We start from the raw sequence: 24,314 nt of genomic DNA on the forward strand, positions 1-24,314 counted from the left end.
CCATGTGAGGGGGTTGCTGCAAGGAGGTAGTGAATAAGCACAGTTGTCTGGCTACTATGCTCATGGCTTTTCCTGGCAACTTCCACTCACTTTTGTGGTTGTGCTGGCCTCTGGCCACCCTGGCATAGGAGAGGTTGTGGCTTCTTGTTTTGCTTCAATCCTTCATGATCATTTCAGTGTCCGGGCTGTCACCCACAGTTTAAATCCTGGTGTAACAGGGGTTACGTAAGACATTAATAAGCTTCTCAAACATCATTAACTGAACTGATACATATAATATTCCTGCTACCAAAATTGTTTCCACAGTAGGATGTGGTTTAATATGAAAAGCACTTATATTTCTATTAATTGAGATTATTGAGTTTAGGAGAAATAGGCTGGTTTTTTTTACTTAAGATAAGTTATCAAAGCATCTTATCTAGAACTGGAGCATGATTTTCTTTTAAAAAATACCCAGGTTGCAAGCAATTTTTTAAGTGATCTTATTGTAGGTATGTAATTGTCCAAATTGGAATTTGGCAAGGATACCATAACATTTCCATTTTTGCAAAATGACAAAAACCTTTAATTATTACCATGACGGGTTGAATCACAGAAACCCCCTGGGGGTTGCCACCTGATGTGCCAAGACTACTACTGCTCCTGCTTTCCTGCCCTGTCAGTTTAGGACTTCAGTGCCCTGCCTGGTTTGAGCCAGACCCACTAGCCTGCTGCAAACCCAGACCCAGTCTGAGCCATGTCCCCTAACAGCTATAGGCTTAATTGAATGCATCTTATGAAGTGTTCCTGTCCTTGACACTCAGATGTCCAATGGGGTCCAAACCCCATATAAATCCGTTTTACCCTACATAAATTGTATACAGGGTAAACTCATAAATTGTTCACCCTCTATAACACTGATAGAGAGATATGCACAGCTGTTTGTGCCTCCCCCCCCCCCGGTATTAATACATACTCTGGGTTAATTAATAAGTAAAAAGTGATTTTATTAAATACAGAAAGTAGGATTTAAGTGGTTCCAAGTAGTAATAGACAGAACAAAGTGAATTACCAAGCAAAATAAAACACGCAAGTCTAGTCTAATAAAGTAATAAAACTGAATACAGGTAAAATCTCACCCTTAGAGATGTTTCAATAAGTTTCTTTCACAGACTGGACGCTGTCCTAGTCTGAGCACAATCCTTTCCCCTGGTACAGCCCTTGTTACAGCTCAGGTGGTAGCTAGGGGATTTCTCATGATGGCTCCCCTCTTTGTCTGTTCCACCCACTTATATATCTTTTGCATAAGGCGGGAATCCTTTGTCCCTCTCTGGGTTCCCACCCCCTCCTTCTCAATGGAAAAGCACCAGGTTAAAGATGGATTCCAGTTCAGGTGACATGATCACATGTCACTGGAAGACTTCATTACCCACTTGCCAGCACACATGTGTATACAGGAAGACTTACAAGTAAAACAGAGCCATCTGCAGTCAATTGTCCTGGATGATGGGAGCCATCAAGATTCCAAACCACCATTAATGGCCCACACTTTGCATAACTACAATAGGACCTCAGAGTTTATTTCATATTTCTAGTTTGATACAAGAGTGATACAGTTATACAAATAGGATGACCACACTCAGTAGATTATTAACTTTGTAATGATACCTTACAAGAGACCTTTTGCAGGAAGCATATTCCAGTTACATTATATTCACACTCATTAGCATATTTTTATAAAATCATATAGAGTGCAACCTCACAATCACTCGTTGTCCCAACTTACTCGTCAATGGCTATTAGCCAGGATGGGCAGGAATGCAAAACCATGCTCTGTGAAGTGTCCCTAGCTTCTGTTTACCAGAAGCTGGGAATGGGTGACAGGATGGATCACTTGATGAATACCTGTTCTGTTCATTCCCTCTGGAGCACCTGGCATTGGCCACTGTCAAAAGACAGGAAGAAAGTGGCTAAAAGATCAGTCATCTACCAGATCATATACCAGTCAACCATTTCTGTCGTAAACAATATCCTACTGTGCAAATATCCCAGCACCCATTGTTCCAATATTCCAAGTTCAGTACAGGAGTAACTGGGTGAAATTTAATGTCCTCTGAGATCAGCTTGAATGTATCGCTAGGAAGGTACTGAGGAAAAGAACTGGAAACATTTTTTCCTATAATTTGGGACTCCTTGTAATGTCAAATCTGAAAAGGACTTCAAAGAACATCTTAAATGTCTTTAAAAAAATGAAAATTTACTATTGGTCCTAATAAATATTTCAGAGTTCCAGTTTTGAAGTCACTTTTAATTTAGTCCCACACTGTGGTTAAAGACTATTACCTTTAAAGACAGGCTGCTGGTACATTATTCTCTTTTGAGGAGAAGTCATGACATAAAGGGCATATTCAGTTATGTTTTTTATATTCTTTAAAAAACATTGGCTTTAAAAACTTCAAATATAAAGACATTTGCTACTTGTATAGTAGCATCTCACTATGGTACTGGCCCAGAAAGAATGCAAGTACCAGCAACTTTCTAGAGAAGGCATAGTGGCCAACATATTCAAAAATGGATGGCTAAAGCTAGAGATGTAGATAAAGTGACATGATATTTTTTTTCAAAACCTCTGAGTACCCAGCATCTCCTGTTGAACCATCTTGAAATATAGTTTTGCACTGAGGGTGTGCCTGTGGACAGCCTATATGCACATATATAAAATTACATCCTGTTTAATGAAAGTAAAAATTGCAAACACAAGTGCTCAAAAGTTAGGAAATGCCAGAATTAAAGTTGCTTGGGAAACATTAATTCAGACTAGGGTGACCCAGTGTCCCGTTTTTATAGGGACAGTCCGAATATTTGGGACTTTTTCTTATATAGGCTCCTATTAGCCCCCCACCCCGTCCCAATTTTTCACACTTGCTGTCTGGTCAGCCTAATTCAGACCCTCATGAGACACTAGATTGTAACCCAAGAGAGCTGGGTTCTATTCCCAGCTCTGCCAGACTTCCTATGTGATGTTGAGCAAGACTGTATCATCATGCATACTCACAAGGGGCTGAATTAGTGTTGCTCAAGCAACCTAGATTCTGGCACTTATTAACTTTTGAGCACTTAACTTTGTTTTTTAAAATGAATGTGCCAAATCTGTGTACACAGCTGTATTATCAAGTAATAATTAGATACTACTGATCTCCAGAGCTGGGAGTACAACCTAACAATCCAGACATCCAACATTCCACTGAGATCTAGCAAATATATGTGTAAGCCACTGGCCAGCATGTGTTGTGCTTCCTTCTAGTGGCTAGCCTACACAGAGGATAACACACTATTCCTGCTATTAGTACTCCTTTTATCTCAAGTGCTGTGGATTGAAAGGTCCTGGGTTCAAAACCTGTTGAGGGGCTCCTAAAATCTATTGGGAACCCCTCCACTCTGTGGGGAGGGGCAGCCCACAGAATGAGAACCTGTGTCTTATTCATACATTCACAGCTGCACTGCTTTTTAGAATGAATGAGACTTGTTTCTAATATAGTAGACTCAGACATCTATTGCCAGAATGGACCTAGTGCACCCTCTGTTATCCGATCTGCAAAATTTTGTGGAACACTTGCCTGCTTCCCAAGTTAGTGTTGAGGACTTGTCAGTAATAAATTCAGTGAAATGCACAGAATTATTAATACTGGTCAGTGGAGTTGCTGAGCTTAGAACTTCTGGTTTCCTTGCTTCCAGGCCAGCACTACTGCCCATAAAATAGTGAGATGGTGGTGGCTGCTGCTGCTGCTGTGCCCCGTCTGGAGCCAGAGCTTTATGAGGCTGTGGAGCATGCTCAGTGTAGATGGAATGATCAGAGACTTTAGCACCAAGCCTCTTAAAAGGTCTACTGCGCATGTGCAAATGGCAGTTGTTAGAGGGCTTATTCCTTCACCCACTTACTTCCCTGGTCCTTCTCGCATGAACAGAGAGCAACAATACCCGAAGTCCAAAGGTGCAAACAATTCGATGTTTATTGGGGTGAACTTCCAGCAAGCATGATTCCAGTTTCCTTCTTTAGTATCCTCCTTCCCAGCTCTGACACCACAGAGCCTTACACCTGTGTCCCTGTTCCCATTCCTACCCTTAGCCAAACATGATTCCAACTTCCTTACTCCCATTCCCTGTTCCCATTTCCCCCTTTAGCAAAACATGATTCCAATTTTCTTACCCCCATTCCCTGTTCCCATCCCCCACTTTAGCAAAACATTATTCCAATTTTCTTACCCCCATTCCCTGTTCCCATCACCCACACCCACATGCCCACCCCCACCCACCCCCAGTCACTTCCTCATTGACACAGATTATATAGTAAAACTTGAGTTCTGCTTAGCTATACCTTAACCAATCATTTTCCTGAAATTTAACTAACCAATCCTAACATTGTAACATGATTATGTAACCAATTATATCCCACCACCTTAATTAGTTTACACCCAGCAAAATTAATTATACAGTCGACAGGAACAATCACAGAACCAGACAGAGATTATACAGACAAACAATAGCAAAGTGGGAACTATAATGAGAAAACAATACAGAAGTGAGGATTTCACATCCCAGCTATGGATAAGTAAGTTCTTGCCAGACAGGATGCTATCAAACTAAGTTTCCTTTTACATTTTCTAGGCACTTCCCTTTCTCTGGAGGTGATAGGAACTATCAGGACAGGATTGTATTCCTAACAGCCGAATAGCACCTTATTTCAATGTGACTAGTTTGGCATGTGAGGATGTGACCGTTCGCTTCCCAGCTTATGGCTGCCTCTGCTGCTTAGCCAAAGGCCTTAGCCTAAGAACAGGGCCTCAGACTGTCACAGTAAGAGAAGGCCCTTACACCAGCAGGCAGTGATTTTGATTCTTTCTTTTATACCTCTATCACTAGCCAAGTGATAAGAATACACCTAAATTCTTAGAGTATAGGCCTTTACAGACAGGCCTGAATATCTATATCCTAACAGCAGTTTTCAGAGTTTTTTATAATTTAGCACTGGGGCGAAGGAGAGATTATCAGCCTGTCATATTTCAAGTTCCTGCCTCAAAGCATGAAAGCACTACAGCTCTTATCAGAATTTTTCATCAATTTCTTTGAACAGTAGCAGAAGTTTGTTCATTTGTTTTTTTTCACTAACCTCTTTCTCAGAAATAGCTGAGATGTTTTTGCTTAAACTAAAAAATCTAGTCTGAGAGAAAGCATGGAAAACTTAAGCCACAACAAGTAAAGTCTGACAAAGTTATAAGTAACTGGAAACAGGCTGGTTATGGAAAGTGTTAGGCAACTGTAAGTGTTGCTACTGACTTTGCCTATGATAAAAATCAAGTGTAGCGTTTGTGATTCTTACATCCTATAATTGCAAGGAAATTTAGGAAAATCCCACCACATTAGGAATATTAGTCACAAAAGTCATTGGGTTACTATTGTGATACCACTGCCAAGTGTGTTGACTAATATACTCCCTCATCTTTCTATAGCCATTTGTTATCTCTTGTTTTATACTTAGATGGTAAGCTCGTTGGAGGCAGGGACCATGTTCTTGTGCAGCTCCTCACACACTGGGGTCCTGCTACATGGCTAGGGCTCCTAGGCCTGTTAGTAATATAAATAATAACGGGTCATCTTAGGCATTACAGAAAATACTGCAGACTAGGTGACTACTTAACATATGCTTTTGACATTTTTGAATTGCCTGCACTAAAATAATGCATTTCATTATTCACCTTCCATTTCAAGGTGCACTGGATCGTTGTGTGATGGGGATAACGGCAGTCGAGATCTTGAATGCTTGTGATGAGGCAGTTCCAGCTGCAGTAGATTCCCTGAGCCACCCAGCCGTCAATCTAAAACAGGCTATGACTAGACGTAGCCTTGCTGCTCTAAAAAATATGGCCCATCAGAAACTACAGACTCTTGCTACGAACCTTCTGGCTTCTGAAGCATCTGACAAAGTAAGGTTTTTGTTTGTTTTTAATGCAATAGCTGAAATGTGTTTGTTTTGTTTGCCATAACTGAACCTATGTAGAAAATCTTAATCACTTTAATCTCAAAGAGCCTGATCCAACAGCTTTTAAAGTTAATAGAAAGTCTCTCACTGAATTCAGTTGGCCTTAGGTCAGGCCCAAAAAACAGATGTCCTTTGAGGCTATTAAAATGAATTGAAGTTGATTAGAACTTTCTGTAGCTTCTAACATAAAGGGTATTTATCCAGGATTAAATATAAACCAAAATAAAGACGAAAAAATACACATTGTTTTAAAATTTGAAGCAAATTAATTAAAATGACATCTGTTTATGGGAATCCAAACTCGAATCTTTTTATACTTCATTAGAAGAAGTATTTGAGTGCCTCTTATAGTTTAGAGATTCATTTTAATATACATGGATTAACTGTCCTTGTATCTGCAGCTGCTTAAATGACAGGTTAAAATATGTTTCTCTAAAACAATATGAGTAAATTCCACCACTTTTAAAAGTGCGCAATGAGTTACACTTTGGTAGGATTGTTGTATATAAAGTACGAAGCAGATGCTTAGAGTACTTGTTGTATAGTTTAGAAACCGGTTTATTTTTCAGTTGATGTGTTTGAGGTTTAAAATATTGGCCGCACTGAAACATGTCAATTATACATTTTAACTATTCTTTGTAGTACCTGTATTTTATAATTAATAACTTTCATTTTCACTTGAATATTGCAACTGAGTGACAGGATTTTCATATGCTAATTTTTTTCCCTGCCTGCCATATTGGCATTTTGAGATTTATGGAATTTCTTCGTAAGGTAACTAGTGTAATTTATATTTATAACAAATATTGAAACTTAGTATTATTCTTTTTATTAAATACTTTGCAGTGCACAGTAGATGTCAACACTGTAGCTGGTTTGTAAATATCAGAATGTCTGTTAAGATGTATTAACAGTTGAGTACACCAAGAATCGACTTGATAGAAATGCAGTCTATTTTTAATCTATTTTAATTTATATATAATAGTACGTATTTAAATTCAGAACTATTTCCCAATCCCATCTGAAAAGAGAGCAGGCAGGGAAGAGAGATATTATGACTAAAATTTTGAAAAATAAGTTTTACTGTGCCATTTATGAAACACTTCTTGTAAGTGGTCATGGCTCATTATGTGATTATTTTTTTACAGTCTTGTTTATCTCAGTTTTAATAGCACATTTTATAGTGCAATTAGTGATAAAAGCCCCTGATGTGAAACTAGTATTTATGTATAGCTTGTGAACATATTCAGTCCTGCAGCAATGATAATTGTTGCCCAGTCTACAAGGAAAACAATTATAGAAGGGGTTGGGGGGAGAAGGAGTCTAAGAAGCTAAAGGCTGCTGGGGGATAATCACTTTATGAAAAATGTATGCTGACAGAATCATTGGGGATTTCTCTTGCCACTCTCCACTCATTAGGGATTTCTTTCACCACTCTTCTGTGTAGAGATTGCAGGTCTCTTTGAGAGAAATCTTAGCAAAGAGACACCTTCCTGATGACTTCAGCTTCCTGATTATGGCAAGAGAGGTTCAGAAAAATAACTGAAAAATTGAAGTGGAGGGTTGCATAATATATTTTTTTTCTGTTGGGAAATCTGCACATAGTATGGCGAATGATTTACCTTCAGTGTTTTTGTTAGCAAACTTAAATCCAGAATATTTAATGTCATGGGTGGGGTAATTGACTACTGTTATGCGTTTGATGATGACGATGTATCTTTGAAAATTCAGAGCACCAAAATCCAGTGTGCTTTTGATTTATACATTTTGCTATTTTTTACTTCAGAATACAGTATTTGAATGATTGTAATTGTCTTAAGCTTGTGTTTCTCACATAGACTGTACTTCAAAAAATCAATCACATTTTCTTTGTGCAATACAGGAGAACACATACACATCAGGCATGCTCTGGCTTTCAACACGGACTTTATTGAACCGGAGGGGGAGGGGGAATCTTTAGTGGTACAGTGTTTTTTAATTTCAAAACAGTTTTAACTCCCTTTGGAAGTCTGAGTACGCATGCAGCGCTGATAGTTTTAAGAGAAATTTAGAGTGCTGTGGTAAAAGTATGGAGCTCTGCGAACGTTAAACTTTCTCTCAGTTTGATTTAATAAACACAAGTAACAATCGGTTTCAATAGAAATCATAGTAGAACATAAAATGAAATGGCATATCTAAATAGTAGCATTAGATACAATAAGATCATTTAGGGCCCAAGATTTCGTCTGATGTTAAACTATTAGAGTGCCATTCAATTTTTTAAAAACGTAAATGCCATCTTTATAGATTTTGACTGGAAAACACATGAATGCCTACAGTTTATGGCAGGATGCAAGTCTAGTTTTATATGGCAGATTTTCAAACTCCTGTATCTTGGGGTGGAGGTACATGTTTATATAGACACAGACACGCACAAACGTGCACACACACAGATGTTTTGATTTTTCAGGTGAGTATTTCCTGGTATCCCTCTACATCTTTACTCCATTGTCCTCTATTAAGCTTATCATATGACCTTGAAAATTGAGAATGCCCCTCCCAACATCCAGCGCCTTTCCTGGGATCCTGGATGGTCCTACCAAAAAAATATCCCCTTCCCTCCCTCCCCCCCGTTTTTTTTTTTTTTAGTAACCACTTACAAACCTGATCTCCTGAAGAAGCCACTGACTACATGAGCCAGTGAAATTGATCATGAGTCTGCTGAATGCATGTTCTCTTGAAAGCCCCTCTTTCTGCCTCCCTGGCTTGTGACATGTAAGTAAGGGGAGGAGGGAGGTAGCAACAAGACCTCCCAGTAATACTGTGGGGCCAAAACTCCTCTACAGAGTCCAAGCGGTGCTACAAGTGATCTACAGGCAACTCTGCTGCACGCCCATTTTGTCCACAAGTGCTGACCTGGCCTCAGTTGGTGGATACACTTCCCCTCACAAACTGTGACAGGGTACAGGGAGTGTAAAAGGAACCAGCTGGTTGACCTTGCTTTATTTTTCCTTTTATATCATGCAGCATCCAGCCTTACTGGATAACACTGGCTCTTAGCGTGAGTTATCCCTTTCTCTAGAGGAGTTTAACCTGTTCAGCCTGTGGGCTGAATATATTATTTCAGAAAGGTCAAGGGGCTATATAATCAATAGTTTAACTATTTAGTAGGCTTACGTAAAGCCAGCTGAGCTCCTAATTTTGCTCTTTCTGGGCCTCCCACAGCCTGGCAGGGAAGAAAGCAATGAAGCGGCTAGAGCTATTCTCTCCATCCTCCGCTGTGATACAGCAGGCTGCGAATGGGGGCAGCACTGAGCAACTGCAGCAGGGATGGGACAGTGGCTGTTTGGATTGATGCTGGCTTACATCAGAGCTGTTCCTGGTGCTGCAGGGAAAGCATTGGCAGAGAGTTGGGGAGGTGGAGCCCCATATCTCCTTCCTTTAGTGATAGGACTGTTTCAAATGCTTCAGTTCAAAAATTTCAGGGTGGAGCTCAAGGAACATATTTTCAATTATAATCAAATATGCATTTTCTTCTTAACTTAGTTACCCCCGTTAGACATATTTTAGAGCCTTTAGGGCCATGAGATAGTCACTACTGCCCTGATTCAAGCATGCACTGCTCTAATAATCCATCAGTCCCACCGGAACTAGCTTACTGGGGTCAGGTTTTTATTAAACTAATGCTACTATTTAGATATGCCATTTCATTTTGTTCTTCTATGATTTCTGTTGAAACCAATTGTTACTTGTGTTTGTTAAATCAAAGGCTAGTTCCTAGCCTCCTTTTACCTCTCAGTCCATAGGCAGACCCATGTTGAGTTTAAATGTTCTGCCTGCTTGGAGTTTCCCAGTTGTTCAGTGTTCCCATTGTCTTTCTGGATCCTCCATTGATACGAGTCAGTTTCAGCCAGAACTTTACCAATCCAGTCATACCATCCCAGATGGTAACATAAATACCTCATGTCTACCATTCTTCCCTCAGAGCATCTATTTGCTTCCACTCAAGTAAGTCGTTACCATGCATATATTCATAAAAATATTGCAGAAAATTCCCATTTCATGACAGCTTGCACAATGGTAGTGGATTTCCTTTTCTTGTCTCTTAATAATTTTAAATGTTTTAAAAAAAATTTAATATCCTTTTCAATATCTTTCAGTCATCACAAGTCCCACCATGATTTTTATTCTTTTTTCTTTAGACTTAGCAAGCACAAAGGTATTCAATGAAGATACTGTTTACTTTCCCTCCCAGATAGGTAATAAAGATGCTTAATAATACCAAGCCAACACTGATCCCTCTGCTACTGCTCTAGATATTGATCCCCAATTTGATATTGGTATTTATCCCTATTTGTTTATGGTTTACCATGCTCTTTTCCAAGTTGATTTGAATTTTTTTTAAATAAGATTTTGTGAAATAATACGAAATCCAGATTATTAATACTAAGATCCAAATATATTGTATCAGCTGTGTCCCTTTCAATAATTGGTAATGTTGAAGCTGGGCCAGGGTCTACCGTACGATCGTTGTCCAATATAAAGAAGTCTTACCCTTTGTGTGTGCGTGCGTGCGCACTCACGCATGCATGCTAAAGTTGCAGCATTGATCCATATTTTTTCATGTCAGTTGTAGTAGTTTGACTTGCCTGAAAAATTCCTCCATTATGATGTGTCTGAAGTTTGATTTTATAATGGTGCATTGTGGGAAACCAGGAAATAATATTGTTAAAATATATATATGAGGCTTACAGAAGAAGAGTGAGGGGATATATGTGGAGCTGAATAATCTCATTGCTGAAACTAATAAGGGAGAAAGATTTTTAATGAAGTCTAACACAAGAACATGTTAATGGATTTGCTTTGTCTACAAATACAGGTAATTGACAGAGTAAATATTTAAAACATTTTAACAACTCTTTTTTCTATGTTTACATATGTTCAGTAAATGAAACTATAGTTACTCATTAAAATCATTTCATTAACCGTTAGTAAGGCACAAGTTGATCAATTGCATGCATTTGTGTATGCATTTAGAAACACAAAATTTATAGTTTATGTAAATATTACCCAGATAGTATAATAATGGGCTATTTATCAATGTGAGTAATAAATAAATGCGTGTAATGACAACCATGCTAACTGCAACTTTCGGTGAATACTAAAGTTTAAGTAAATTGTACAGATGTTACATTATCAGAGCTGCAGGATGAGTTTATACATTAGTCTAGTCTATGGAGCCTCCCCCCCCCCCGCCAAAAAAAAAAAGGCAAATAACCTAGCCGTTTAAGGAAAAAACAAAGGAATTTAGTGTCAATATATGATCAGTTTTTGCTCTTTACGTTTCAGGTTTAAATTATTGCATAAGCTGGAAGCATTTGTATGTTTTAGAATTCTGATTTTATATTTTGATTTTAAAACGATTATCAACAAGAGAAATGTGTTTAGAGAGCTATTTTTCTAAGTTGATTTGTATGCCAGTTAGTGGTGAATATTTTGAAATTGGATGTTGTAAACATTTTAGAATTTGAGGGCAAATAAAAGAAAACATATATCCCAAGCAAATGTTTGTATAAGTTTTATTAAACTGTAGTGAGGGTAATAGTAAGGTTACATGTGTTCTTGATACATGTCCCATATTTAGTCCTGAGCACTGACCTTGTGAGGTGTTAGATTCCCCTCCCTGCCCTTTATTTAAATTTAAACCTTTTCAACTATATTTTGCTTTTTATTATTTGAACTTTTTTGAAAGAATAATTAGTTTTACATATCTATAGTGGGGTACACAAAGCCCATACAACTCCTCAGCCTTTTCCTGATTTGATCTTGCTGGGCTGAAGCTGGCCACCCTTGCCAGGATTTCAGTCTGAAGAGACCCTCCAGCTGGATGGAATAAAAAGGGAGAAAGCAAGCTTCAAAACTAGGCTCACTTGACAGAGATATCTTGGGTCTGAGGCAGAGGGACTCTAGAGGGTAGCTAAGTAACTCTCAAGGAGGAACTTTAGGGGTAAAGCCTGAAGAGAAGGCTTGGGCTGGACTTGTTTCACGTGCATTTGTTTGTTAATGGTGTCAAACACAGGAAGAGAATAAGCTATGCCCCTACAAAGGGCTTATGAATTTGTCATAGAATGGATGGGAAAGTCACCTGCTCGAATTATCTTCTATAATGAAGAAAATTAAAATTTAACAGAGACTAAATTCTGATGGGGGCAAATTGGAAAATCCTTGAAATTGCATATTAAAGGAAAGCATATCTGCTTCTGTTTTTGCTTAATATGTTCTTTAATTATTGCTGATAGGTCATAGGTGAGCATTAATAATAAATTCTCATACCTAACAGTAACCTGTCAAATTGGAGTATCAGGTAATTATATTAGTCTACTTTAAGTTTTTAAGTGAATCTTCAGAAATGATTTGATTCTGGAATTAATGCTTACTAGTGTTTTAGTAGTGACAACAATAGGACAGCAGAGGGCATCAGAGATCCATTCCCATTTTAGAGCCATGTTGTTTCTTTTTTACATATTCTATGTTCAAAATCATTTCATTAATATTTATAAAGTATATCCTTTAGCATACCATGTTGCATTTGACAAATACTAACCATATGTTTAAGTTTATGTATGTGATTGTTCCTATTGAACTCAAATGTGTCTGTTGGCATGCTTGTAGGATTGGATTCTTAAATATTATAGCTGCACAAGTATGAGTTCAAAACTGTGCTCTAGATGAGTCCATTTTTAATTAACAAATTTTCCAAATCTAATTAAGATGTTGTTAATCACTGCATATCTATCTTTCAACCATAGTGGGTAGCATGTAAGAGAGATGCATTGGTAACAACGTATGTGTAGAGATTTTAATAGCTAAAATATTTCTTCTATGTTGTCTCTACCTTTCATTATATTGTCCCCCCTCTAGCAATAAACAAAATGTCTTGTATAAATAAATATAGTTCTGTACTCTGTATTCTGATAAAGTATTAGACTTTATAGTACATAAGGCATAAGAGTAATTAATGCATTGTAAATCAGATCACCCCTTCTGATATACCATTTATAAAAATAATGTGTTTAAAAATGGCTTCTTCTCTCTTAGCTTTTACTCATTGATACTGAGAAATTGGATAATTTCCTTCCACACTCTCATTTCCTGTGATCTCTTTCATGGCTAATTTATTAAATAAATGGAACTTTTTGATTCTCTGTTCATGTAACACAGAACTTGGCTATTCATTGGTTTTTTTTTTTGGTTTTTTTTTCTCACTGTTTTAGGCCATATGGGTGTTCAGTCAGTGTTGCCACTAATGGTTGAGCTATGTACTAAAATGTAACAGGAAAAAAAGGGGGTGGAGGAAAAGGTTCTTGTTTATAATTGTCTTCATGTCCAAAGTGAAGAGACTGCTGGAAAGAGAGCCTAATTTTTATGGTGCAGAAGAAATGAGGATTTCAACTGGGATGCTGAACTAAGAGGAGAAGTTGGAAAAAATATTTAGCAGAACATCAGACGATACTGAAGATTAACTCAGCTGCTCTGAGTTTTGATTTGGTGGAGAGCCTCCATGCACACTATAACTTGCTGTAAGTAGGTTCTGCATATTTAAAAATCAGTCCTTAGGAATGTATTTTCAGCTGGCCCTCTACCTTGCCAAACACCTGTTAAAAATGAACACTTCCATAGGCTTCTTAGAATCATAGAATCATAGAATATCAGGGTTGGAAGGGACCTCAGGAGGTCATCTAGTCCAACCCCCTGCTCAAAGCAGGACCAATCCCCAATTAAATTATCCCAGCCAGGGCTTTGTCAAGCCTGACCTTAAAAACTTCTAAGGAAGGAGATTCTACCACCTCCCTAGGTAATGCATTCCAGTGTTTCACCACCCTCCTAGTGAAAAAGTTTTTCCTAATATCCAACCTAAACCTCCCCCACTGCAACTTGAGACCATTACTTCTTGTCCTGTCCTCTTCTACCACTGAGAATAGTCTAGAACCATCCTCTCTGGAAATAGTTGAAAGCAGCTATCAAATCCCCCCTCATTCTTCTCTTCTGCAGACTAAACAATCCCAGTTCCCTGAGCCTCTCCTCATAAGTCATGTGTTCCAGATCCCTAATCATTTTTGTTGCCCTTCGCTGGACACTCTCCAGTTTATCCACATCCTTCTTGTAGTATGGTGGCCCAAAACTGGACACAGTACTCCAGATGAGGCCTCACCAATGTCAAATAGAGGGGGACGATCACGTCCCTCGATCGGCTCGCTATGCCCCTACTTATACATCCCAAAATGCCATTGGCCTTCTTGGCAACAAGGGCACACTGCTGACTCATATCCAGCTTCTCGTCCACTGTCACCCCTAGGTCCTTTTCCACAGAACTGCTGCCTAGCCATTCGGTCCCTAGTCTGTAGCTGTGCATTGGGTTCTTCCGTCCTAAGTGCAGGACCCTGCACTTATCCTTATTGAACCTCATCAGATTTCTTTTGGCCCAATCCTCCAATTTGTCTAGATCCCTCTGTATCCTATCCCTGCCCTCCAGCGTATCTACCACTCCTCCCAGTTTAGTATCATCCGCAAATTTGCTGAGAGTGCAATCCACACCATCCTCCAGATCATTTATGAAGATATTGAACAAAACCAGCCCCAGGACCGACCCCTGGGGCACTCCACTTGACACCGGCTGCCAACTAGACATGGAGCCATTGATCACTACCCGTTGAGCCCGACAATCTAGCCAGCTTTCTACCCACCTTATAGTGCATTCATCCAGCCCATACTTCTTTAACTTGCTGACAAGAATACTGTGGGAGACAGTGTCAAAAGCTTTGCTAAAGTCAAGAAACAATACATCCACTGCTTTCCCTTCATCCACAAAACCAGTAATCTCATCATAGAAGGCGATTAGATTAGTCAGGCATGACCTTCCCTTGGTGAATCCATGCTGACTGTTCCTGATCACTTTCCTCTCATGTAAGTGCTTCAGGATTGATTCTTTGAGGACCTGCTCCATGATTTTTCCAGGGACTGAGGTGAGACTGACTGGCCTGTAGTTCCCAGGATCCTCCTTCTTCCCTTTTTTAAAGATTGGCACTACATTAGGCTTTTTCCAGTCATCTGGGACTTCCCCCGTTCGCCACGAGTTTTCAAAGATAATGGCCAATGGCTCTGCAATCACAGCCGCCAATTCCTTTAGCACTCTCTGATGCAACTCGTCCGGCCCCATGGACCTGTGCACGTCCAGCTTTTCTAAATAGTCCCTAACCACCTCTTTCTCCACAGAGGGCTGGCCATCTATTCACCATGTTGTGATGCCCAGCGCAGCAGTCTGGGAGCTGACCTTGTTAGTGAAGACAGAGGCAAAAAAAGCATTGAGTACATTAGCTTTTTCCACATCCTCTGTCACTAGGTTGCCTCCCTCATTCATTAAGGGGCCCACACTTTCCTTGGCTTTCTTCTTGTTGCCAACATACCTGAAGAAACCCTTCTTGTTACTCTTGACATCTCTTGCTAGCTGCAGCTCCAGGTGCGATTTGTCCCTCCTGATTTCATTCCTACATGCCCGAGCAATATTTTTATACTCTTCCCTGGTCATATGTCCAACCTTCCACTTCTTGTAAGCTTCTTTTTTATGTTTAAGATCCGCTAGGATTTCATCATTAAGCCAAGCTGGTCGCCTGCCATATTTACTATTCTTTCGACACATCAGGATGGTTTGTCCCTGTAACCTCAACAGGGATTCCTTGAAATACAGCCAGCTCTCCTGGACTCCTTTCCCCTTCATGTTAGTCCCCCAGGGGATCCTACCCATCCGTTCCCTGAGGGAGTTGAAGTCTGCTTTCCTGAAGTCCAGGGTCCGTATCCTGCTGCTTACCTTTCTTCCCTGTGTCAGGATCCTGAACTCAACCAACTCATGCTCACTGCCTCCCAGATTCCCATCCACTTTTGCTTCCCCTACTAATTCTTCCCGGTTTGTGAGCAGCAGGTCAAGAAAAGTTCCCCCCTAGTTGGCTCCTCTAGCACTTGCACCAGGAAATTGTCCCCTACGCTTTCCAAAAACTTCCTGGATTGTCTATGCACTGCTGTATTGCTCTCCCAGCAGATATCAGGAAAATTAAAGTCACCCATGAGAACCAGGGTGTGCGATCTAGTAGCTTCTGCGAGCTGCCAGAAGAAGGCCTCATCCACCTCATCCCCCTGGTCTGGTGGTCTATAGCAGACTCCCACCACTACATCACTCTTGTTGCTCACACTTCTAAACTTAATCCAGAGACACTCAGGATTTTCTGCAGTTTCGTACCGGAGCTCTGAGCAGTCATACTGCTCCCTTACATACAGTGCTACTCCCCCACCTTTTCTGCCCTGCCTGTCCTTCCTGAACAGTTTATAACCATCCATGACAGTACTCTAGTCATGTGAGTTATCCCACCAAGTCTCTGTTATTCCAGTCACGTCATAATTCCTTGACGTCACCAGGACCTCCAGTTCTCCCTGCTTGTTTCCAAGGCTTTGTGCATTCGTATATAAGCACTTGATATAACCCGCTGATCGCCCCTCATTCTCAGTATGAGGCAGGATCCCTCCCCTCACAGACATTCCTGCCTGTGCTTCCTCCCGGTATCCCGCTTTCCCACTTACCTCAGGGCTTTGGTCTCCTTCCAGACCAAAATTCTTAAGCAATCCAAACTCTGTGTAAGAGCAAATGTTAGATTACTTACATGTGTGACAGTTCACCTTGTAGTCAGGTGGCCTGTGTATGTCCCTGATGCAAGCAGCTCATGCATCTCAAGGTCCAAGAACTGCAGCTTGAGGTCAGAGTTGATGAACTGGAAGAGTAGAGGAAGACAGCACGTATATTTATTTACAGAGACGCTGGAGCAGACACACCCGTGTCATGGTACTCCAGGTGAGGAAGTCTGTCATGATGAGTGGAAACCAAGGTTGAATGGAGGGACAGATGAGATCCATCTTCTGGCAGAGGGAGAAGAGGTTGATTCATGCCTCATACATTGAGAATTTCTCTCCAGGAGACCAAGCTGTTGACTTAGCATGTTAGTAGCATGTTACTGAGTAGCATATTAGGGGATTCAATCCTTAGAAATATTGACAACTGAGCATGTGATAGCACTGAGAACCATTCAGTGACTTGCTGACTGGTTGAGAAATGGGTTGATCTTACATGGATTTTTATAAAAACATTCTAGTGAGTGATAAGGAAGACGTATTTCAGAGTAACAGCCATGTTGTCTGTATTCGCAAAAAGAAAAGGAGTACTTGTGGCACCTTAGAGACTAACCAATTTATTTGAGCATAAGCTTTCGTGAGCTACAGCTCACTTCATCGGATGCATAGTAATGGTACATAAAGTAGAACCTCAGAGTTACGAACATCTTGGGAATGGAGGTTGTTCATAACTCTGAAATGTTTGTATCTCTGAACTAATTGTTACAGTTGTTCTTTCAAAAGTTTACAGCTGAACATTGACTTAATACAGCTTTGAAACTATACTTGCAGAAGAAAAATGCTGCTTTTAGCCATCTTAATTTAAATGAAATAAGCACAGAAACAGTTTCTTTACCTTGTCAAATCTGAGTTTAAACTTTCCCTTTATTTTTTTCAGTAGTTTAAGTTTAACACAGTACTGTACTGTATTTGCTTTTTTTGGGGGTCTCTGCTACTGCCTAATTGCATAATTTCAGTTCAAAATGAGGTCAGTTCATAATTCTGGTGTGTGTAACTCTGAGGTTCTACTGTACTGGTACTGATATCAGGAGACAGGAGAGAGATCCTGAATGATTAATTTAGATGATTAGGGAAAAGTTTAAGACCAGAGCTTCCATGATGGCTTTCTCTGAATTGCTTCTGGTGCACAGGAACAACTAGACTGAGAACTTCAGTGTCTTAATGCATGGAAGACTGCATGATGGAAAGAAGAGTGGTTGACATTTATTAGGAATTGGAGGGGAACTTTGTTAGGAAGGGATAGCCTATCCTGATGGGCTAGGCAGCATCTTATTTAGACTGCTGGCTCAAAAAGGGTTTTTTGGGGAGTATTTAAACTAGGGAAAGGGATGTGAGCGAAAACTACCAGATACAGAGGGACACTTGAGTCAGACTAAGGCGTGGTCTACACTTCAAAGTTCGGTTGAAGTAAGCCGCCTTGCATCGACCTAGTTGTGAATGTGTCTACACTTAAACTTATCTCTGTGCTCTCCAATACACCGATGCAGTAACACCAGTTCAGCAGGCATCATTGCAGCATGCAGGCCATAGCTGATGTATTGAGGTCAAAGCAGGATGAATGAAGACTGCATTACCTGTGTTGACCCTAGCAGTCCTTAAGCAGCTGTCCCACAATGCCGAACACTGACCACAGTTGTGAACTCCACTGTCCAGGAGTCACAGAGTCCAGAAGGCCCCATCTGCTCCCTTTTAAAGCCCAGCAGTTTTTTGAAATGCCTTTTCCTGATTGTCCGGCTTGGTAAGCACACCTAGCAGCTCTCCATTGTTGTGCACAGCTGCCCTGCTGACCATGCTGGGTACACATCCGAGATGTGCACTGCCTTGGAGTAGACAGGAGATGCTGGATCTCTTGAGCCTATGGGGAGAAGAGGTGGTGCAAGCACAGCTATGGACCATCCATAGGAAATTGGACATCTACAAGCAGATTGCACAGGAGATGCAGGGGAAAAGGTATGACTGGGATCAGTAGCAGTGCTGCATGAAAGCAAAGGAACTGCAGCAGGCATATCACAAGGCCAGGGAGGCCAACAGTTGATCCAGTACCAAGCTGGAGATGTGGCATTTTTAGAAAGAGCAGGATGCCATACTTTGTGGACACCCCACCACCACCCTGCACACCACTGTGGATACCTCCGAGGAGCCAGAATCACAGGCCCCTGACATGAACAGGGGTGGTGAGGTAGAGGAAGAAGAGGAGAAAGATGGGGGACATGCAGCCGTGGGGGGGGAGGGGGTCCAGCTATACCACAAGCCAGGACCTGTTTGAGTCTCCACCACAGTCCAGTCAGTACTGACTATACTGGTAGTCAAGCATGAGTGAGCCCAATACAGGGGAAGGATCCTCAGGTAAGAGTGTTTCTCATTACAGTAAAAAGAAAAGGAGGACTTGTGGCACCTTAGAGACTAACAAATTTATTTGAGCATAAGCTTTCGTGAGCTACAGCTCACTTCATCGGATGCATGCAGTAGAAAATACAGTGGGGAGATTTTATATACACAGAGAACATGAAACAATGGGTGTTACCATGTACACTGTAAGGAGAGTGATCAGGTAAGGTGAGCTATTACCAGCAGGAGAAGGAGGGGGGAAAGAAAAACCTTTTTGTAGTGATAATCAAGGTGGGCCATTTCCAGCAGTTGACAAGAATGTGTGAGGAACAGTAGGGGCGGGGGGTGGGGGGGATAAACATGGGGTAATAGTTTTACTTTGTGTAATGACACATCCACTCCCAGTCTTTATTCAAGCCTAATGTAATGGTGTCCAGTTTGCAAATTAATTCCAATTCAGCAGTCTCTCACTGGAGTCTGTTTTGAAGTTTTGTTGTTGAAGAATTGCCACCATTAGGTCTGTAATTGAGTGACCAAAGAGATTGAAGTGTTCTCCGACTGGTTTTTGAACGTTATAATGCTTGATGTCTGATTTGTGTCCATTTATTCTTTTACATAGAGGCTGTCCAGTTTGGCCAATGTACATGGCAGAAGGGCATTGTTAGCACATGATGGCATATCTCACATTGGTAGATGTGCAGGTGAACGAGCATCTGATAGTGTGGCTAATGTGATTAGGCCCTATGATGGTGTCCCCATGTTTATTTCCCCCCACTACTGTTCCTCACACATTCTTGTCAGCTGCTGGAAATGGCCCACTGTATATAAAATCTCCCCACTGTATTTTCCACTGAATGCATCCGATGAAGTGAGCTGTAGCTCACGAAAGCTTTATGCTCAAATAAATTTGTTAGTCTCTAAGGTGCCACAAGTACTCCTTTTCTTTTTGTGGATACAGATTAACACGGCTGCTACTCTTAAACCTCTCATTACAGTGATGATGTCCCCAATTTAGCAGGACTCAACTATTCATCACTTTTCATCAATTTGCTCATACTAGAAGAGGTATTGGTTTAACAGAGAGAGAGTTGTCTGCTTTTTGTTCCCCTGTAGAAATAAGGGCCATGCAGAGAAGTTTGTTTATGTACATACAGAAGTCCCATGAATCCTCCTGAGAGATCGCTATGAAACATTCATGGAGGTACTCTGCAATCCTCTTCCAAAGATTTGTAACAGTCTTATTTCTTCCTCTGTGGTCGGACATTTTCCTGTGCCAGTCGGTGGTAACTTCAGCAGGCACTATTGTAGTAAACAGGTTAGCAGCATGCTGGGTGGGGGTGGCTTTGGGACCCCAGCAGCAGCTGTGCTCTCTCTGCTTTTGCTACCTTCCAGAGAAAGATTAGCTAAAATCAACACCGCCTACGAAAACGGTGTCAGTATTCAGTGTCATTGCCTAATACTCATACTCAACTGAGCAATTCCCTCCTCGTTTCCCTCACCCCCTGGAGGGCCATACGGAGTATGGCTGGTGCTGTGAGTGGAACCGTGCACAGGCACTCTGAAGCAGAAGTGTCAATAAGTCTGTATTATTTAAAACTTTAACTTTAAGGGAATTCTGGATCTTAACTTTCTCTTGTGACTGTACTGACAATGGTACCTGTGTGTGTGTTATCTGTAGCTGCTGCCATTGCAGCCTTGAGGGGTTCCCCCTCCATATCAGTGGAAAGCCTGAGCTAGATAAGGAGGAGAAAGACGAGAACTAGGGGTGACATGTTCAGCGAGATCCTGCAAACGAGTGCTGCATCCGACCATGAACAGAGGGCATGGATCATGAATATTGCAGACTGTATGGCGAAGGAGAGAGCGGACAGGAGAAAGGCCAAGGAGTTGGAGAGGAAGATGCACCAGGACATATTTGGGCTTCTCTGGCAGCAAATGCTGATGCTGCAGACAATTCCGGACTTACAGGTTCAACAAACCTAGGCTTGCCTCCCTTTGCAATCCATGGAGAATGGCAACATTCCCTATACTTCCCTCAACATTCCATGCAGCACCAGGGGCCACATTCCTGCCCCTATCACTCCACATCGAGGGACATTAAGGACAAACACAGTTTCCCATACACTGACCTGTTAAAGCCATGGTTGATGTATGTGTAGCTAAAATGGACATGAACATTCCTTGCCCGTCTTTAAACTCTGTTCCATATGTAACTTTAACGTCCTCGTTGCCAAGATGGAGCCTACTCTGCAGGTAGTTCCAGCCGAGAAAAGACGTGTGTAGGAACACAGCAAGGAAAGTCCCTTCCACCCCAGGGGCACCTGATCCAAAACTACCCCCGGAGTGAACACACACATACTGGTATAGTACAATGAATCTAGGAAAGTGAAATATTTATTCACAGAGGGCTGAATGGAGAAAAACAACAGGGGAATGATGGGGGAGCAGTAACACAGTGTTACATTCAACACAAGGCCCCACAGACCCAGTGGTATCACTGTCTGAAAGGAAAAACACCAAGCCATGCATTTGCACTCAGAGTTCAGGAGTCTTGGGCAAAGTTCCAATCTGGGGGTGAGACTTGGGTGTTCCTGGTCGTCTTTGGCACCACTAAACTTTTCCCAACAAACCGCTCTTGTGTCCTCTTCTGCCACTCTCTGCAAACCCACTTAGCTAGTTACAGTCTCCCTTCTTACTACCAATGCAAAGTCACAAGCCCCATACTCACTGCCCCATACAGTTCTGGGCAACAGTGATGCTGGGTCCAGCTCCGGTTTGTCCTTCTCAGGTGATTCCTCCTTGGCACAGTGCTGCTCCTGTCCTGGGATGTTCCTGGTCAGCCGCTCTGTCCTTCCAGACTTTGGGCAGGTTCTCGGCTGCTTCACTATGTGAGGACCTGCTTGCTGTAGTTCTTCTGTGTGGAGCTCCAGACACAAATCTTGTTGCTCTCCCTCCCTTCATGCTCCCCCGCCCCCACCCCAGGACAAAGATTTAAAGGGGCCACGCTCTCTAAACCCCAAAAGCGTTACACATAAATTTGGTAAGGTTGTAATGTATTTGCTTTTAACTTGCACAGAAATTTTTTTGATGTGTTTTATTATGTAGTAAAACTCTATTGTTTGGTAAATAATTAATCTTTGTTAAGTCGCAACGTATGTTGCAAAATGGCTGGTGGCATTGAAAGCACCCACTTATTTGTGATTGGTACACTTTGACAGAGCTCATAGAATCCCTGACAAACAATGTAATAATCATAAATGTACAGCAAGCACCACAAAGTTAATAGGGTGCATTGTCTGTTACATTCCATAGATGTGCACCAAGCACCTCACAGTTCCTAACAGGGCCCCAAACTGCAGGGCCGGGCAGAGCACAGTGCATTACTGTGGCTCGCTGTTAGTGCTCTTTCAAAGCCTCCCTGAGCCATATAGCTCCACGTTGATCTCTTTTGATAGCCCTTGTATCTGGCTGTTCAAATGCAGCAGACAGCAGTTCCACCTCTACCTTCCACCATAATGGATACTTCCCCCCTTTACTTCACAACTATGCAAGATGCAGTAGGCAGCTAAACCATATTTTTCTCACTGAGTTCCAATCTTGTGGGTAAACTATGTCAGCACCTCTTCAGGGTACCAAAAGCATACTCAATTGTCTTGCTGCACCAACTGAGCTGGTAGTTGAATCTCTCCTGGGTGCTGTCAAGGTGGCCAGTGTGCGGTGTCATGACCAGGATAGTAAGGCATAGGCTGGGTCCCCCAAGATCACTATTGGCATTTCAATATTGCCAATAGTTATCTGCCAGATGGGAAAGAAAGCCCCTGCTTGTAGCTTTCTGAACAGTCCAGTGTTCTTAAAGATGCGAGAGTCATGCATCTTCCATGACCAGCCAACACTGATGTTGGTTAAGTGTCCCTGGTGATCCACCTGTGCTTGCCTAATCACAGAAAAATAGCTCTATCTGTTGATGCACTCTGTGGCAAAGGGGTCTGGTGCCCAAATAGGGATATGCGTGCTATCAATCGCTCTATCACAGTTCACGAACCCCATTGCTGCAAGTCATCAGTTGCACTTTGCCAAAAGTCACAGTCCTGTGTAGCAGGAGACGACTAATGGCCCTGCTCATTTGTGTGACAATAACCCCCACAGTGGATTTTCCAACTGCAAAGTGATTTCCCACTGACTGGTAGCAATCTGGCATTGCAATTTTTCTGCATGTGATTGCTACTCCCTTCCCCACTGCCAGTGCAGCTCTCATTCTGGTGTCCCTGGACTTGAGGGCTGGGGTAAACTTGGCGCATCAATCCAGGAATGTTGCCTTATGCATCCAAAAGTTCTACAGCTACAGCTCATAGTCACAAGCCTGCACTGGGATACATTCCCACCAGTTAGTGCTCATTTCTCAGGCCCAGAAGTGGTGTTCCACCATTTGGAGCGCTGTGAATGCCATCAACAATCTTTAATTGGGTCTCGCTATGTTCTACAGTCATCTGACCTCCAGGAAATCATCATGTTCACTACGGCTCTCCTTGCAGCTCTGCAATTACCAGAGGATTGTGCATCCTGTGTTTGCAATGCTCATGACAATAGTCCAGAGCTGTGCAGGCTCCATCATTCTGTCAGATGGCGGACTGTGACAAGTCCATTGTGGGTTCATGGGATTTACAAAAAATATGGTACAGAGATGGCATTTGGGGTTGAGAAAGTTGCATGATGTGAACTTGACCCCTCTGTCCAAGTCACTCCTGCATGACTCATTTCTTCCCCACCATGCATTGCTAAAACTTCCCATAAGTCAGTGCCCTGGATGGTGGTAAGTTGTACACCAGGGGTAGGAATTCAGGGTGCTGCGCTGTGCATTGAAACAAGCACTCCTAGTGAGTATGGCAGGGTGGATGCAGAGAGCCAAGTATGCATGTGCACAAGAACTATGCGTACTGCGGCAGCTTTATGCTGACGTAACTGTGATCCCATGAATGCAAACTTGGGGTAGCGGAAGTTTGTAGTGTAGATATGCCCTAAGGGCTGGTCTACTTTACGGAGTTAGGTAAGCTCAACTAGATTGCTCAGGGCTGTGAAAAATTTTATGCCTTGTATAGTATCATTAAGCCAAATTAGGCCCTGGTGTAGATACCACAAGTTAAACAGAAGAATTTTTCTGTCAACCTAGCTAACACCTCTTAGAGAGGTGGAATCCTCTCTAAGCAATCCTCCTGTTACTGTAGTAAGTATCTTCACTGCAACAGTGCCATTGTAGTGT

The 24,314-nt window shown here is 41.6% G+C and overlaps 1 protein-coding gene across 6 annotated transcripts in view; it reads left to right on the forward strand.

The window, feature by feature from the left end:
- WDR7 (WD repeat domain 7) overlaps nt 1-24,314 on the forward strand; it is a 385,388-nt gene that overhangs the window by 84,711 nt on the left and 276,363 nt on the right. For all 6 annotated transcript variants that reach the window (XM_073343603.2, XM_073343604.2, XM_073343606.2 and 3 more), the window contains one exon: nt 5,746-5,960. In XM_073343603.2, coding sequence (XP_073199704.2) covers nt 5,746-5,960 — 215 coding nt within the window. The remainder of the gene's footprint in view (nt 1-5,745; nt 5,961-24,314) is intronic.

Source organism: Lepidochelys kempii, chromosome 5, assembly GCF_965140285.1.
Source record: "Lepidochelys kempii isolate rLepKem1 chromosome 5, rLepKem1.hap1, whole genome shotgun sequence".
Classification (NCBI taxonomy): Eukaryota; Metazoa; Chordata; order Testudines; family Cheloniidae; genus Lepidochelys; species Lepidochelys kempii.